The following is an 18,434-nucleotide window of genomic DNA, read 5'->3' as shown; positions in this document are numbered from 1 at the left end:
TCTTGATGAGATAGGTAATGAAGAGGCTCTGTGCATCGCGCTAAGGAACATGTCCATAGGGGATGTGTGTCCTAAGGAATCCGAAGAGCCTCCAAAAGCACAAGATCAACCATCCTCCTCCATGCAAGCATCTCCACCAACTCAAAATGAGGAAGAGGCTCAAGTTGATGAAGAAGAAGATCAATCAAATGAGCCACCTCAAGATGACGGCATAGATCAAGGGGGAGATGCAAATGATCAAGACAAGGAGGATGAAGATCAAAGATCGCCACACCCAAGAGTCCACCAAGCAATCCAACGAGATCACCCCGTCGACACCATCCTCGGCGATATTCATAAGGGGGTAACCACTAGATCTCGTGTTGCTCATTTTTGTGAACATTACTCTTTTGTTTCCTCTATTGAGCCACACAGGGTAGAGGAAGCGCTTCAAGATTCGGATTGGGTGGTGGCGATGCAAGAGGAGCTCAACAACTTCACTAGAAATGAGGTATGGCATTTAGTTCCACGTCCTAATCAAAATGTTGTAGGAACCAAATGGGTCTTCCGCAACAAGCAAGATGAGCATGGCGTGGTGACAAGGAACAAAGCTCGACTTGTGGCCAAAGGATACTCCCAAGTCGAAGGTTTGGATTTCGGTGAAACCTATGCACCCGTAGCTAGGCTTGAGTCAATTCGCATTTTATTGGCCTATGCTACTTACCATGGCTTTAAGCTTTATCAAATGGACGTGAAAAGTGCCTTCCTCAATGGACCAATCAAGGAAGAGGTCTATGTTGAGCAACCTCCCGGCTTTGAAGACAGTGAGTACCCTAACCATGTCTATAAGCTCTCTAAGGCGCTTTATGGGCTCAAGCAAGCCCCAAGAGCATGGTATGAATGCCTTTGAGATTTCCTTATTGCTAATGGCTTCAAAGTCGGAAAGGCCGATCCTACACTCTTTACTAAAACTCTTGAAAATGACTTGTTTGTATGCCAAATTTATGTTGATGATATTATATTTGGGTCTACTAACGAGTCTACATGTGAAGAGTTTAGTAGGATCATGACACAGAAATTCGAGATGTCTATGATAGGGGAGTTGAAGTATTTCTTAGGATTTCAAGTGAAGCAACTCCAAGAAGGCACCTTCATCAGCCAAACAAAGTATACTCAAGACATTCTAAACAAGTTTGGGATGAAGGACGCCAAACCCATCAAGACACCCATGGGAACTAATGGGCATCTCGACCTTGACACGGGAGGTAAGTCCGTGGATCAAAAGGTATACCGGTCGATGATAGGTTCCTTACTCTATTTATGTGCATCTCGACCGGATATTATGCTTTCCGTATGCATGTGTGCAAGATTCCAAGCCGACCCTAAGGAAGCTCACCTTACGGCCGTGAAACGAATCTTGAGATATTTGGCTTATACTCCTAAGTTTGGGCTTTGGTATCCTAGGGGATCCACATTTGATTTAATTGGTTATTCGGATGCCGATTGGGCGGGGTGCAAAATCAATAGAAAGAGCACATCGGGGACTTGCCAGTTTTGAGAAGATCCTTGGTGTCTTGGGCTTCAAAGAAGCAAAATTCGGTCGCTCTTTCCACCGCCGAAGCCGAGTATATTGCCGCAGGCCATTGTTGCGCGCAATTGCTTTGGATGAGACAAACCCTGCGGGACTATGGTTACAAATTAACCAAAGTTCCCTTGCTATGTGATAATGAGAGTGCAATCAAAATGGCCGACAATCCCGTCGAGCATAGCCGCACTAAGCACATAGCCATTCGGTATCATTTTCTTAGGGATCACCAACAAAAGGGAGATATCGAGATCTCATACATTAATACTAAAGATCAACTAGCCGATATCTTTACCAAGCCTCTTGATGAATAAACTTTTACCAAACTTAGGCATGAGCTCAATATTCTTGATTCCCGCAATTTCTTTTGCTAGATTGCACACATAGCTCATTTCTATGCTTTTGATCATATCTCCTTTATATGCTATGACTAATGTGTTTTTAAGTCTATTTCAAACCAAGACATAGGTATATTGAAAGGGAATTGGAGTCTTTGGCGAAGACAAAGGCTTCCACTACGTAACTCATACTTCGCCGTCACTCCAAACAACTCTCCATTCTAAGGGGAGAAAAGCATGAGCATCAAAGAAAAGGACTTTGTCTTTGGGGGAGAGAGTAAGAGCCCAAAGCAAAAGAACCGGACTTCGTCTTTGGTATAATCTTAACTCATTTATTTATGACCAAAGGGGAAGATAGCACTTAGAGGGCTCTAATGATTCCGTTTTTGGCGATTCATGCCAAAGGGGGAGAAAGAAAGAGCCCAAAGCAAAAGGACCGCACCACCACCAATTTCAAAAACTTCGTGTTTTCCAAAAATATTATCAATTGGTTTCCTATTGTGTTCAAAAGGAGGAGAAAGTAGTATTTCAAAAATGATATATCAAAACCCTCTTGAACACTAAGAGGAGGATCTCATTTAGGGGGAGTTTTTGTTTAGTCAAAGGAGAAGCATTTGAAACAGGGGGAGAAAATTTCAAGTCTTGAAAATGCTTTGCCAAATCTTACTCATTTACCTTTGACTACTTGCAAAATAACTTTGAAAAGGATTTACAAAATAGTTTGCAAAAACAAAACATGTGGTGCAAGCGTGGTCCAAAATGTTATATAAGAAAGAAACAATTCATGCATAAATTCCAAGCAACCTTTGCACTGACATTATGCAAACTAGTTCAATTATGCACTTATATATTTGCTTTGGTTTGTGTTGGCATCAATCACCAAAAAGGGGGAGATTGAAAGGGAATTAGGCTTACACCTATTTCCTAATTAATTTTGGTGGTTGAATTGCACAACACAAATAATTAGACTAACTAGTTTGCTCTAGATTATATGTTCTACAGGTGCCAAAGGTTCATCTATAACTATACGAAATCGACTGTCCGGAATACCGTAGATTATTCCGGACAGGAGAAGCTTTTTGGAAAAACAGGCCAAGCGCGGACCGTCCGGCCCCTTGCGGCGGACCGTCCGCGACACAAGAATGACCCTCGGACAGAACCAATGCAGGAACACAAGTTTCCACTACGGACTGTCCGAAGGAAAAGCAAAGACCGTCCGAGCCCTCGCGCGGACCGTCCGGCCTCAGGCGCGGACCGTCCGGTCGGTAAGAAACCGAAAAACCCGAAGGTAACGGGTTCGGAGAAATGAATTATAGGGGGCCTCGCGGACCGTCCGGGGTGCACGACCGGACCGTCCGCGACTGGCTCTGTCTGACATCTGACGACGCATTAAATGCAATATAGCCGTTGATATAGCCGTTACTGCTGACCGTTGCATTTTCAGCCGTTGATCTACAGGGGCGGACCGTCCGGACCTGGCTCGCGGACCGTCCGCGCTCAGCAGAATGGCCCAACGGCTAGGAAGTGGTTGGTGGCTATAAATACAACCCCAACCACCTCCATTCATGACATCCAAGCATTCCAACCTTCAACATTCAATACAAGAGCTAGCAATCCATTCCAAGACACATTCAAAGCCTCCATCTCTCCAAGTTTCACAATTGAGAAAAGAGATCATTAGTGATTAGTGGCTTGAGAGAGAAAGTGATCCGTGTGTTATTTGTCGCTCTTGTCGCTTGGCTTTTGCAATCGTGCTTTCTTGATTCTTTCATTGCGATCAAACTCACTTGTAATTGAGGCAAGAGACACCAATCTTGTGGTGATCCTTGTAGAAACTTTGTGTTCCAAGTGATTAAGAAAAGAAAGCTCACTCGGTCCGAGGGACCGTTTGAGAGAGGGAAGGGTTGAAAGAGACCCGGCCTTTGTGGCCTCCTCAACGGGGAGTAGGTTTGCAAGAACCGAACCTCGGTAAAACAAATCCGCGTGTCACACTCTTCATTTGCTTGCGATTTGTTTTCAACCCTCTCTCTCGGACTCGTTTCTTTATTACTAACGCTAACCCGGCTTGTAGTTGTGTTTATATTTGTAAATTTCAGTTTCGCCCTATTCACCCTCCCTCTAGGCGACTATCAGCAGTACAATGGTCGAGGAAGAGGAAGTTGTTGATGCAGCAGCAGCCGCTTTCGATTCCGCGCGAGCCTTGGCCTTAGCCTCCTCTGCGCCGCGCTTGGTGTGGACGTACTGGTTCTCGGCAGCGGCGGTCCAGCCACCGGCAACTTGATGGCGGACCATCGCGAAGCGCGTCAAGTGGGCTTCCTTATTCCACGCGAGTAGTCGCCAACCTTGGTTGCCCCAGGGTGCGTGGGGTAAGCAAACGGGCCGCCGCCGCCATGGCTCTTTGCCTGCGCGGGGGACTCTGGACTCTGGAGTCTGGACTCAAGCAGGTCATGGCTCCTTTGAATTCTTTGGAAAACATGTCGAGTCGCTTCGACTTCTGGAAAAATTACGACTTGTCGAGTCGCTGAAAGGCCAGCTGCTTCGTATCCGTTAAAAAATGATCCTATGGCTAAAAGATAAAGAGACGATGTGGACGCACGGATGCGCGTGTTTGCGTCGCGCTCTATACAGTAGTAATTTGGGGTACATGTACTGTCATCGACCACTGTCAGGTCATTGCGCATACTTAAATCGTATCAAGGGTCTTCAATGCAGATTCTGTACTTGGGGAACGCTTGGACGTGCAGATTCACATCGATGACAGTAGTAGTGTACTATGTTATACGTTGTAAAACTATTTCAGTATTATCATGTTGGAGTATTGTGTGATGCGTAACTATTTTGTACATCAACTGATTTACAGTGAATGATAATCAATATACACATTATTCAATAAGTATTCATTATCCGCATATATCAGATACACAATATCCGTATTCGTTCCTTATCTGCTCGAATAAATACCCAGTTCATGTATCTGTATTCGTCTCGATTCTGTCTATCCGTATCCGATACCGAATCCGATTAAAATACATTATAGTAGGATACAAGATGACCTACTATTCATCTGTATTAAAACTCCTTTAAGTTTTCATCCCTATTAAAACCCCTTTTAAGTTTTAATATAGAAGTAATTTGCGAAAGAGCCTCTAGCTTAGTGGTTAAGGCTTACAAGTAGCATCTCTAAGCCTCGGGTTCGATTCCCCTCGGGCTAATTTTTCGGGGTTGGTTAAAAAAAATTCTCGTAGTGCTCCATCCGCTCTCGGGTTACGATGTCCTGTGCATCCGGTTGGGCCGTTACAGAGTGGACGGTTGATGTTGGGCTGGTAGTGATGGTGGACCAGGGTTCGGGGTTTTCTTGGCTGAGACTAATGTTGCGGTATCCTCCGATTAGACTGTTATAGAGTGAACGATTGACGCCGATCCATTAGTGATAGAAGGCCAGAGTTTGAAAATCTTGGGATCAATGTTTACTTGTTTTGTTGCGGAATAACAGGGAACACCTTGCATCATCTCTCGTCCCTTCAATTTTGATGGACAACCGAGAACAACACTAGAATATTTCTTTCTCAACCTCTGACCCTGAACCAATCAACCTTATTTAAGGATCATGCTATCCCCCATCCTGATCTATCGTTACACCCAAACACACAGTATAATACCGGGGAGTGTTGTTCACGACTTCACGGTCAAGTTTTTATTTAGAAGAAAGAAATTTGGAGTCCGAGTCAGCTACCCCCGACTCGGTTCGTGACGACTGACGACGAGTGACGAGATCCCAATTCCCGGTCAGTTCGTGTTTCCCGGAAAAAACCCAGCGCCCTCCCCACCGCCGCCCGCCTCCCTCGCCTCCTATCGGAATCCATCCCGATGGCGCAAGGCACCGTGCCGTCCGCAGCCGGGGCCGGCGGAGGCGGCTGCGCCTCGGCCCCCGCCGTCTCCACGACCCCCCCTGGCACGCCACGGGCCTCCGCGGCAGCCGCGCCGCCACCGCCTCCTCCCTCCTTCGCGACTGGATTCTACTACGCCGTGGAGCTCTACTTCGACCCGGCGCTAGAGAACCAGGTGCTCAAGGCGTGGAACGCGCTGGCGCGGCGGCAACTTGGCAGCCGCCTCATCGACGCGGCCGCTCGCCCGCACCTCCCGCTGCTCCACCTCCCCGCCGCCGCGCTCCCGCCGCCTGGCACCGGCGCGGGCGGGGACCCGCTCCTCCGCCTCGCACCCTCGCTCCGCGCGCTCGCGTCGCGCCTCGACCCGCTCGCGCTCGCGCTCTCCTCGCTCGCCGCGCTCCCGGCCTCCGCCACCTCCTCTCCACACGACAACGTTCTCTTCCTCGCGCCCACTCCGTCTGCCGCGCTGCTCGGCCTCCATGCGCAGCTCTGCGAACTGCTGCGGAAGGACGCTGGCGTCGAGATCCCCGACCCGTTCCGGCCGGACCACTGGCTACCACGGTGCGCCGTCGCCATCGACGTGCCACGCGGCCGCATGGCCGAGGCCTTCTGCGTGCTCCGAGAGCTAAAGCTGCTCCCCGTCTCTGGGTACGGGATGGACATCGCGCTTGTCGAGGTCGGGGCAACCGTCAGGGAGCTCGTGTGCTACCCGCTCGGCGGCAGCGGTAGCACTGGAGCCGACTGAGAGGTAACATACTCTTCGACTGGATCTTGATCTCGCTTCTCAGTTCTAAATCCTGTGATCTACTTACATTTAGTGCTCTGTTTGGATAGGAACTCCTAAACTTGATAGCGATTCTTCGCCGATTTAGCAATTGATATGGTAGTATGAATCAACTAGGAGCTTGATGAGATTGTTTGATGACGATTGTATTAGAGTGGACTAATCAGGTGTGGAAGAATCCTTATTTAAGCAACCTATTATTAGTTCCTTTTGTCTTAGCAGTCATAACAAAATCTACTTCTAAATGCTTTACAAGAAGCTTTCCTCAACTCCTACATTACATTTGTAGCTTGCAACGAAGGGAGTAACGAATATTATTTACTGAGTTGCACAATGGTATATCAGTTTCTCACAGTCGCCAAATTGCTCTAATAGATACTGTGCCTAACTGCATTGGGTTTATGATATTATAAGGACATACCATTACCATATCTTTATAGTGCTAGTTTGTCGTAAGGAAAGGGGCGAAATGGATACATCTTCCTTCTAAATATGTCAGTCTACTGTTGGCACAGGCGCACTACACTCTACTAGGGTAAGAGATAATTCCAGATGCATGTGTAGTGTCCCAAATATTTCGTTCTTCCAAACAAAAATGCCAATAATTCGTTCCAAGCAATCTGTTAGTAAATTGGAAAACTGCTTGACATTTAATTCCATGGACAAAGCAGTGAGGTAATTTGTAATGCTAGTTAGAGTGGGCTGATCACATTCCAACTCCTGCACATAGACATCTATCTTGCTAACAAAATGTGAAATCGGTACCATTGAAGTGCTGTCGAAATGTGCAGGGAGCCCCCTGTTTTATGCCAAGATGATCTTCTTGCTGCCTGATTTTCTGCCATCTGCTTACCACCCGTGGTAAGTTTACACCTAAATGAACTTTGGTTTTTTCATCCCTGGGGACATATGGCTGGTCAATGATCTGTGAAACCATGACTGACATTCTGATAATGGATAATTTTGTTTATGCCCTTAAGAGACACCTATTATTTCCACGTCTTTTGATTAAAATCCTCTGTTACGGTCCATTTTGTTTTGGTCACGTTCATCTGAATTTTGAGAAAAGACTTACATATCCATGATCTCTTATGTCTCTTGTTGCCACAGCGCCCACCACCACCTCCCCTTGTTTCCAAGGCTAATCCATATTTTAGCTTACCATACTTTATGCCGGTTCACATCCATTTTCATCCCAAGGATCCAAGCAATTGTCTGCTAGTTAGTAGCAGCAGGAGATAATATCATTGCCCTTGTTTTAAAGGCGTCGCCTAGGCGACGCCTAGGCGTCCAGGCGCCCGAAGGATCCAAGGCGTCCCCGTCGCCTAGGTGAGAAGCAGCAAGAGGGCATAGGGCATAGGGGAAGGTGTCACACCCGGATTTCGGGGGCACCAAGACCCGGGGCGAACATAATCACCAGGTGTGCTGGGACCAAGTCTCACACATATGATGAATCATGACACACGATCGAATGTCACAACTTTACTATATAATAGGAGTTCTATACAAAATAAATAATTACATATAAGGAGACAACGGTCCAGCAACCCAAAGTTGACTGGGAGACGACGACCTAGATCTCTCACGAACTTATCGCAGCATCCTCCTTGCGCCTCATCCTGTGGTACCTGTTCTTGACCTGTGTGGGGGGGTGTGAGACAGCAAGAGTGAGCTCACATACGTTCATCGCTCAACAAGTTGTGGGGAATAATGTGCATGAACTCGCCAAAGGTGGGAGCTCATGTGAAGTGTAAGGCTTACCAACGGAGATGGTTGAAGCTGAGCATTGCTTTTAAAGTTGGTCAAAATTTTATTAGCAATTACTAAGTATAAGTAAATACCAACCCAATTAAGTAGTAGAACAGAAGTAACAATATCACCTGCGATGCAATGCATATGACAAATTGAATTTAAGTTCCATAAATTAATCATCAGAGAGTCCTGAGCTGCTCATGACCGTGAGCTCGGCTAGTATACCAGTTTTACACTCTGCAGAGGTTGCACATCTTTACCCACAAGTCATGTTACCCATCTGCCAAGGGATCGTGACTTCCCAATTTCCCATACACCTCTACCGAGGAGGCGAGGCAGGGTAACACTACGAGGCCTTTACAAAGTTCCACTAGCTTCAGAAAACCCGCTACAGTTTATAGGAAGCTCCAATGCAGGGTTCTTGCCTGACCGCCATCGCAGCAAAATCAACCAAGGACCTCCCTACACTGACCACTCCCCTACTGCCCTTGCCCCTTTCGGGTAAGGTAGTCTTCCACTAGCTTTCCTAATTAATCAGCCAAGGGCGTCCATAAACCCTTGTGGTAGCACTGTTTTCCCGGGTGGTCGCTCCATGTTCCAATTAACATAATGATCTTACCATGAACAGTGATAATAAACAGATAATAAAAGTGTAATCATGAATAATGTATCTTCATACCCAAAACCACATAAAGCACTAGCAAGTACTACCCAAAAAGTTCAGTGGTAAACAAGGTATAAAGATAGACAAACTAGGGTAACCTATTGGGTCCCATCAAAATTAACCTATGCAGATCATTATGATTAATTAGAACATGAGTGGGTAAAAAGAAGTGATCAAGGGCACAACTTGCCTGGCACTTGAGATTCCAGGTACCAACTTGCTCTTCAGATGACGCGTGTCCTCACTGCTAAACGTATCAATACAGACAAACATGGTATAGGCAAAAATTAACATTACACCAAACATAAGAATAAACTATGTGATAATAATCTACGCGCCATAACGAGATCGTAGAAACAAGAACCACTAAATTCGGAGCTACGGTTATTAAGTTATGAATTTTCGAAATTACTTAGCACCTAGAATAGATTAATTCAATTGCGCAAGTTTTAATTCAAGTTTCATGGTTAAACAAAGGTACGAGGTGGTAAACAACATTAATACAAAATTATTGCAACTGAAATGACTCAATTTGGAGTTAAAATGAATTAACTATGAATTATGCAAGTTTATGGAATTATTTTCATACTAAAAACCTATTTCTTTATTAATTCCTGAATATCCTAAGTGTTCTGGACTGGGCACCAAATAATACAAAACTCAGGGTCCAATCTGTAACAATTCCCTAGACTCAATGATCATCGCCCACAGACGGCGGGTTAATTTGTAAAGATTACGGGGTCTCTTTAGCAAATAGGCCAGGGCGAAGGGGTATCGGGCTATTTGGGCCGTTGGATCTCTATCTGACGGTTGCGATTAGATTTTTTTATAAAACCTAACTCAGTATCCAACGACAGCCGCTAGATTAAGATCTGATGGTCGTGAGGCATCCACGCCGTAACCCAATCTCGACCGCAAAGCCTGCAACCGACGGCACAGATTTAATCGAGTGAAGGGGTATGGGTCGATCTAATCTCAACCGCCCACAAGTGATCTGACGGTGACGAGGCGTCTTCCCCGCCCGACGCCAGAGCGCGGCGGCGCCGCCCAGTTTGCACGGCGGAATCCCGCCGGAGCACGACGCACCGGTGCCCCCGTTGCCTGGTTTCCGCACCAATTTGCGTAAATACGATTGAAAGGACATGGGGAAGTGATTCAATTGGTTATTTACCTTCTGTTATGCGATCACGTGTCCAAGCTGCGGTGCTCGGTGGCAACACCACGGAGGCCGAAATTCCGTCGAGAAATTACCCAGGCTCCGGCCACAACCCCGATGCGCACGAACCAGGCAAAGCTTCCCCGCGTGCTTGCGAAGCCCCAGAACCACCCCACTGGTGTAGAAGGGCAGCACCGACGAGCCCAGGATGCGGCGGGCCTCTCTCCCCCGCACCGCACTCTAACCCGCTCCCACGGTGTCGACAGAAGCTTGCTTCCAGAGGATAGATGGGGAAAGGGAACCCGACCTCCGACTTTTATAAATACTAGCCATCGGTCCAGGGAAAACGGCAACGGAACGCTGGTTCAGCGCGTGAACCGCGGCATCGGCAGCGGCGGTCCGGCCACGAGGTAGGGGACGACCAAGGAGAGGAGCTCGCGGGGATTGGTTACGGAACACCGCGCAAGTTTGTTACAGGAAGAGGACGATCTGACGAATGGGACCCACGTGGCGGGGAAATCACGGTACGGCTGGTTAGGCGGCCCTAGTCGTCAGCGCATGGCTGAGGTAGAATGGGCAAGCGAGTGGAGAGGCAGAAGGATGGCCCAGGGCTGGGGGTTTCGGCCCACCAACGATCACTGCAATTCTCTTTTCTTTTAATTTTCAGTTTTGTTTTCTAGTTTTCAAATTTTGATTCCAAGTTCAAATTCAACCAGGGTTCTGGAAATTCACTTTACAGTTAAATGCACAACACAAAAAAACTCCAACATAACGCAAAGTATATATTTATTTATTATTTATTTATTTGTTTATAAGTACATACTTTTGGATATGATACTCCACCTAATTGTTTTATGAACAATATTTTTGATTGTATAATCTCGATTAAACGAAGCTCTAATTTTTATCCTTATAATACTTATCAACTTCAACAAAGAATTATTTATAGAAGAATCTTTTTATTGAACCTTTACTATAGAACTTTTATTTTATGAGATGTAACTTCAAATGTTATGGAAAAAAATTCTAATTCAAGATTTTTGAAAAAAAAATACTATACTCCCAAAATGAGATTTAGGGTTCTACAAATCCTACCCCCCTTAACAGAAATCTCGTCCTCGAGATTTGTAAGAAAAGGTGTATAACTATGTCATCTCAGAACATATGCACACACAAAAATATCAGCATGATGCATACTTTATTAGCAACACATGGGTCAATTAGACCTTATTATTATTACTAAAATAGTAAAATACTACTACTAGCTAAACTAATATTTAGGTCTTACAAATAGTAAAATATGTATATATGTATCTATGTTTATGTTTATCTCTATTCTTGTTGTTCGTTGACTTCTTCACCGACTACTTCATCTTCAACCAGCTCTTCTTCTTGACGGGGTTGATCTTTTCCTTTTCCAGTCTTGGTCTCATTGAGTCGGGGTCAGGGTATATCATCAGAGTTGGGACATATGGTTGAAATAGTTATGGGTGAGATGGACTACATGATGTAGGTCAAAGTTTGTTTGATGTTAGGTGGGGATAGACAGATTATGCAATTCTTCATGACTCTTTTGGTTGGATCAGATCTCATGTATGTGGCTGAGTTGGTTTAAGGCACTAGTTTTTTTAGTGCATGAGGGGTATGGCCTTATCTTTTGTACCAGCATTAAGTAATTTACTCTAGATTAGATCATAATAGATTAGATAAAATGTAGATTAGGTTGGATATGACTAGATTAGATTAGTTAAGATCTAAATAAATTTTGGATTAGCTCATGGTGGTTACACTAGTGTGGGATAAATATGCTTATTAGGGCAAGATGAATCCATAAGGACAAGGTAGAATCTTTTGAGGTCAGTTAGATCTATTAGGATAAGATAGAATCTTTTCAAGATAAGATGAGTCTATTAAGATAAGAAAGAATCTTTCAAGACAAGATGGAGCTATTAGGTTAGATATACTTTTAATGGGGAACATTCTTAGTTTGTATAGTCATCTTATGATTTATTTATTTATATTTATGTCTATACGTATATGTAAATGTAATTGTGGACATTACTCCACAACTCATCACACTCAATCAAAGATCCAAATCAAACAAGTATCATAAGAACAAACATTCAATCATACAAATATTGACAAAAATAGTTTTGATTTTGTTCCTAAGTGTAGGTCTCCTATTCCTAAAGGTCACTTTAGGTACAGGATTTCAGAGTGTGAAATCCACATTTGTCTTTAGAAAGAAAAGGTAAAAATAATCAGAGTAAAGCGGAAATAGATGAGAAAAGATTAAGAAAAGTTTAGAAAAGAATCAGAGTGGCAAAGGTAAGGCTAATCAGAGTAGACTAGTAGAAGGTGAAACATGATCAAGATAAGTATAGAAAGAATCAGAGTAAGGTAAGTAGGTAATGGTTATGTTCATCTCTATCTAGGTTTCGTCCTACAGTCAACATTCCTCTGATACCACTTCTGTCACACCCGGATTTCGGGGGCACCAAGACCCGGGGCGAACATAATCATCAGGTGTGCTGGGACCAAGTCTCACACATATGATGAATCATGGCAAAGGATCGAATGTCACAACTTTACTATATAATAGGAGTTCTATACAAAATAAATAATTACATATAAGGAGACAACGGTCCAGCAACCCAAAGTTGACTGGGAGACGACGACCTAGATCTCTCACGAACTTATCGCAGCATCCTCCTTGCGCCTCGTCCTGTGGTACCTGTTCTTGACCTGTGGGGGGGGTGTGAGACAGCAAGAGTGAGCTCACATACGTTCATCGCTCAACAAGTTGTGGGGAATAATGTGCATGAACTCGCCAAAGGTGGGAGCTCACGTGAAGTGTAAGGCTTACCAACGGAGATGGTTGAAGCTGAGCATTGCTTTTAAAGTTGGTCAAAATTTTATTAGCAATTACTAAGTATAAGTAAATACCAACCCAATTAAGTAGTAGAACAGAAGTAACAACATCACCTGCGATGCAATGCATATGACAAATTGAATTTAAGTTCCATAAATTAATCATCAGAGAGTCCTGAGCTGCTCATGACCGTGAGCTCGGCTAGTATACCAGTTTTACACTCTGCAGAGGTTGCGCATCTTTACCCACAAGTCATGTTACCCATCTGCCAAGGGATCGCGACTTCCCATACACCTCTACCGAGGAGGCGAGGCAGGGTAACACTACGAGGCCTTTACAAAGTTCCACTAGCTTCAGAAAACCCGCTACAGTTTATAGGAAGCTCCAATGCAGGGTTCTTGCCTGACCGCCATCGCAGCAAAATCAACCAAGGACCTCCCTACACTGACCACTCCCCTACTGCCCTTGCCCCTTTCGGGTAAGGTAGTCTTCCACTAGCTTTCCTAATTAATCAGCCAAGGGCGTCCATAAACCCTTGTGGTAGCACTGTTTTCCCGGGTGGTCGCTCCATGTTCCAATTAACATAATGATCTTACCATGAACAGTGATAATAAACAGATAATAAAAGTGTAATCATGAATAATGTATCTTCATACCCAAAACCACATAAAGCACTAGCAAGTACTACCCAAAAAGTTCAGTGGTAAACAAGGTATAAAGATAGACAAACTAGGGTAACCTATTGGGTCCCATCAAAATTAACCTATGCAGATCATTATGATTAATTAGAACATGAGTGGGTAAAAAGAAGTGATCAAGGGCACAACTTGCCTGGCACTTGAGATTCCAGGTACCAACTTGCTCTTCAGATGACGCGTGTCCTCACTGCTAAACGTATCAATACAGACAAACATGGTATAGGCAAAAATTAACATTACACCAAACATAAGAATAAACTATGTGATAATAATCTACGCGCCATAACGAGATCGTAGAAACAAGAACCACTAAATTCGGAGCTACGGTTATTAAGTTATGAATTTTCGAAATTACTTAGCACCTAGAATAGATTAATTCAATTGCGCAAATTTTAATTCAAGTTTCATGGTTAAACAAAGGTACGAGGTGGTAAACAACATTAATACAAAATTATTGCAACTGAAATGACTCAATTTGGAGTTAAAATGAATTAACTATGAATTATGCAAGTTTATGGAATTATTTTCATACTAAAAACCTATTTCTTTATTAATTCCTGAATATCCTAAGTGTTCTGGACTGGGCACCAAATAATACAAAACTCAGGGTCCAATCTGTAACAATTCCCTAGACTCAATGATCATCGCCCACGGACGGCGGGTTAATTTGTAAAGATTACGGGGTCTCTTTAGCAAATAGGCCAGGGCAAAGGGGTATCGGGCTATTTGGGCCGTTGGATCTCTATCTGACGGCTGCGATTAGATTTTTTTATAAAACCTAACTCAGTATCCAACGACAGCCGCTAGATTAAGATCTGATGGTCGTGAGGCATCCACGCCGTAACCCAATCTCGACCGCAAAGCCTGCAACCGACGACACAGATTTAATCGAGTGAAGGGGTATGGGTCGATCTAATCTCAACCGCCCACAAGTGATCTGACGGTGACGAGGCGTCTTCCCCGCCCGACGCCAGAGCGCGGCGGCGCCGCCCAGTCTGCACGGCGGAATCCCGCCGGAGCACGACGCACCGGTGCCCCCGTTGCCTGGTTTCCGCCCCAATTTGCGTAAATACGATTGAAAGGACATGGGGAAGTGATTCAATTGGTTATTTACCTTCTGTTATGCGATCACGTGTCCAATCTGCGGTGCTCGGTGGCAACACCATGGAGGCCGAAATTCCGTCGAGAAATTACCCAGGCTCCGGCCACAACCCCGATGCGCACGAACCAGGCAAAGCTTCCCCGCGTGCTTGCGAAGCCCCAGAACCACCCCACTGGTGTAGAAGGGCAGCACCGGCGAGCCCAGGATGCGGCAGGCCTCTCTCCTCCGCACCGCACTCTAACCCGCTCCCACGGTGTCGACAGAAGCTTGCTTCCAGAGGATAGATGGGGAAAGGGAACCCGACCTCCGGCTTTTATAAATACTAGCCATCGATCCAGGGAAAACGGCAACGGAACGCTGGTTCAGCGCGTGAATCGCGGCATCGGCAGCGGCGGTCCGACCACGAGGTAGGGGACAACCAAGGAGAGGAGCTTGCGGGGATTGGTTACGGAACACCGCGCAAGTTTGTTACAGGAAGAGGACGATCTGACGAACGGGACCCACGTGGCGGGGAAATCACGGTACGGCTGGTTAGGCTGACGACCCGGCCCTAGTCGTCAGCGCATGGCTGAGGTAGAATGGGCAAGCGAGTGGAGAGGCAGAAGGATGGCCCAGGGCTGGGGGTTTCGGCCCACCAACGATCACTGCAATTCTCTTTTCTTTTAAATTTCAGTTTTGTTTTATAGTTTTCAAATTTTGATTCCAAGTTCAAATTCAACCAGGGTTCTGGAAATTCACTTTACAGTTAAATGCACAACACAAAAAAACTCCAACATAACGCAAAGTATATATTTATTTATTATTTATTTATTTGTTTATAAGTACATACTTTTGGATATGATACTCCACCTAATTGTTTTATGAACAATATTTTTGATTGTATAATCTCGATTAAACGAAGCTCTAATTTTTATCCTTATAATACTTATCAACTTCAACAAAGAATTATTTATAGAAGAATCTTTTTATTGAACCTTTACTATAGAACTTTTATTTTATGAGATGTAACTTCAAATGTTATGGAAAAAAAATTCTAATTCAAGATTTTTGAAAAAAATACTATACTCCCAAAATGAGATTTAGGGTTCTACAGAAGGGAAAGGGGCGGCGTTGTTTCAGGGTGGCAGCGCTGAATCGGGAGCGGCGGAGGCCAAATCCAGGGCGGCAGAGGCCAAATCCAGGGCGGCGGAGGCTGAATCGTCGGCGGCAGCGTCCAAATCGTCGGCGGCGGCGGCGATTCTGAGGTGGCGACGGCGAATCTGAGGCGGCGGCGGCTCAATCGGGGGCAGCGGCAGCTGAATGGTGGGGGAGAGAGGCAACCTAGGGTTGCCAGATGAAGGATTATATGGGCTGGCTGGTGGGCTGGGCCTCCTACCCCTTCCTTCTCCTTTTTTCTTTTTCTTTTTTTTTCTTTTTCTTCCTCCTCCATGGGGCTGTTTTGCTGATTCTCAGGTTGATAAGGCGTCGCCTTGCTCGCCTTAGGCGTCGCCTAGGCGTCTAGGCGGGGGTCCGGCGCCTTATCTCGCCTTACCGCCTTAAGAACCATGATCATTGCTGATGCAGGTTGGCCGCGACATGAGGGTGTTTGTTTCGGCTTTTTTTCAGCTTCTGGCCGCCAGAAGCTGCTACGGACTGCCAAACGTCTAGCTTTTTAGCGCTCTTTTGTTAGAATCGTTTTGATAAAAACTGTCCAAAATCAACGTGAACACAAAATCGGTCGAGTCGTCGCGATAGTAGGAATCTGTCACTTTCAAAATCCTAAATCCCTCGTCTTCCTCCGTATGTAATTTCCACGATACTCAGATTCTCACCACAGCCAGATTCTCAGAAAAAGCTGAAACAAACAGGCTTGATATGTGGAGTTATTGGCATCTTTCTATGCGGTTGCAGTTGCTATTAAAGTTGGGACAGGGTAGCTGGATCCAAGATTGCATTAGAACATTTCTGCAGTATCTAAGATTGCTTCTGTTTATCTTGGCTCTTTTGCAAATGAGGAGAATGTGAACCACTACAAATATCGCAGTCTCACCCTGTCACCCGCACGGTCACAGACTTTGACTGGGATTTTGTGGGCACTGCTGGAGTTCGGAGAATTGTGCCCATGCCAATGGGATCTTAGCACAGGAGAGTTGGGACTTGAGACTTGAGACTTGAGAGGAGGGTAGCAATGGTGGCTTCTGATAGTACGGATGCAATGGATCCTGTAGGAGTGGAGGGAAAGGGTTATGTCACGAATGACATGTATATGAGGGAGTTATTTTTTCTGACGTATCATTAACAGATGGATGGAAAAATAGTAAAAGTATAAGAAACACGTGCAAAATTGTAATGCTGAGCAATGTATTTTTCCTGTGAGCGTATTCCTTCTAGTAATCCAGTCAACCAAAATTGTTTAATGGATTGTCTATGAAAAAAAGAAAAGGGGAATCACCAAAGCAAGCTGCAGTTCCATACCTTGTAGTTACATACTTTTTCAGTGATTATTGAGGTAGAAAATTGGACCCAAGCATGTTTGTAGTAACTCTTGGCCTAGTTGACCTCTGCATCAAAAGGTGTCAAAATATTGACTGATAAAGCAAGCATAGTCCTAATAACTTATGTGTCACTTGATTCCCCTAGGTTTATAATATAATTACAATCTTCTGATATCAAGAAACAAATTTGAAGTATTAATACTAAATTGTCAAGTAACACCCTAAATCCAAATTCTATCAAGCAGTTCTGTCAGGCAGGGCACTTTCGAGCAAAATTCTATCAGGCAGTTCTGTCGGAGTGATTTTCCGGGTTAATCTAATGCACGGCTATCTTTCAGGTCCTGTTGTATTTTGTACCATATCTAGATCATGGATGGACAATCATACTTAACAAGGACGTAACAATCGGACAATTTGCCTTATCAAGGAGCTACATTTGGAAGAAGGCTGGACTAACACACATGCAGTATTTTGTTTAGTCATTTCTTTAATCTTTTATCCGATAATGTATTTGATGCCCTATCCCTCCATTGTAGACTCTTCACATACAGGGTATCATCTGTCCTCCATGTAGTGAATTGTCAGTTGTGTTCATGTGCCCTGAGAACCACTTGTGCTCTCTTCGTTCCTTCGCTCAGCTGATTTGTTTACATGACTCATCCATGTCTTGATGCCTTCTTTTGCAGTCGTTTTTGGAATCCTTGGCAGGCGACTCAATTCTATATATGGAATCCCCAAGGGCCAAGTCACATTCTATGGCCATTTGGTGTGGTGCCTTGCGCAACTCTGGCGGCCTGATAATTGCTTTTTGCAAACTCTCGTCCTGCAGATTTTTCGCTGTGACAGTCCATCACGAATCACTGGCCCTTTTTAATTTGTGGTGATGATGAGTGATTATTGCTGACAGCCAGTGTGTTTTAGACTAGTGTGGGCTGAGCATAAAACTGACTGCTTCTGTTCAGGCTCTGCAAAAGATCCACAAAAAAAATGATAGCATTGCCGGGGCTCAAGATTGAACAGCCCCCTAATAACTGGGCAAAAGGGTCATTTGTGGAGTGAGCGTCGGTCGGTCATCGATGAAAAGGTCAGTACCGTGTGCCTCATAGCGATCCGCACGTTACGCCGCAGGTTCTGGCCATGTTT

At 44.9% G+C, this 18,434-nt stretch overlaps 1 protein-coding gene across 7 annotated transcripts; it reads left to right on the top strand.

Annotated features, from left to right (window-relative positions):
• The first annotated feature begins 5,600 nt into the window (after positions 1-5,600).
• On the top strand, positions 5,601-18,350 carry LOC103647388 (RNA ligase/cyclic nucleotide phosphodiesterase family protein). 7 transcript variants are annotated; one of them, XR_004856386.1, is made up of 4 exons: positions 5,608-6,537; positions 6,624-6,740; positions 7,365-7,434; positions 17,630-17,950. XR_004856386.1 is itself a non-coding variant. In XM_008671928.4 (2 exons), exon 1 carries the CDS (start codon positions 5,770-5,772, stop codon positions 6,532-6,534), a length of 765 nt encoding a protein of 254 aa, XP_008670150.1. In that variant the 5' UTR covers positions 5,604-5,769; the 3' UTR covers positions 6,535-6,537; positions 17,630-18,289. The 7 variants fall into 7 exon arrangements, 2 of the variants coding, with proteins under 2 accessions (XP_008670150.1, XP_008670153.1); XR_004856387.1 differs by lacking the exon at positions 17,630-17,950 and adding an exon at positions 15,901-16,391; XR_562811.4 differs by lacking the exon at positions 6,624-6,740 and having other exon boundaries at positions 5,601-6,537.
• The last annotated feature ends 84 nt before the right edge of the window (positions 18,351-18,434 follow it).

This window comes from Zea mays, chromosome 2 (assembly GCF_902167145.1).
Source record: "Zea mays cultivar B73 chromosome 2, Zm-B73-REFERENCE-NAM-5.0, whole genome shotgun sequence".
NCBI classification, from domain to species: domain Eukaryota; kingdom Viridiplantae; phylum Streptophyta; class Magnoliopsida; order Poales; family Poaceae; genus Zea; species Zea mays.
The sequence above is the reverse complement of the archived record's forward strand: the minus strand, read 5'-3'. Positions and strand labels throughout refer to the sequence as shown.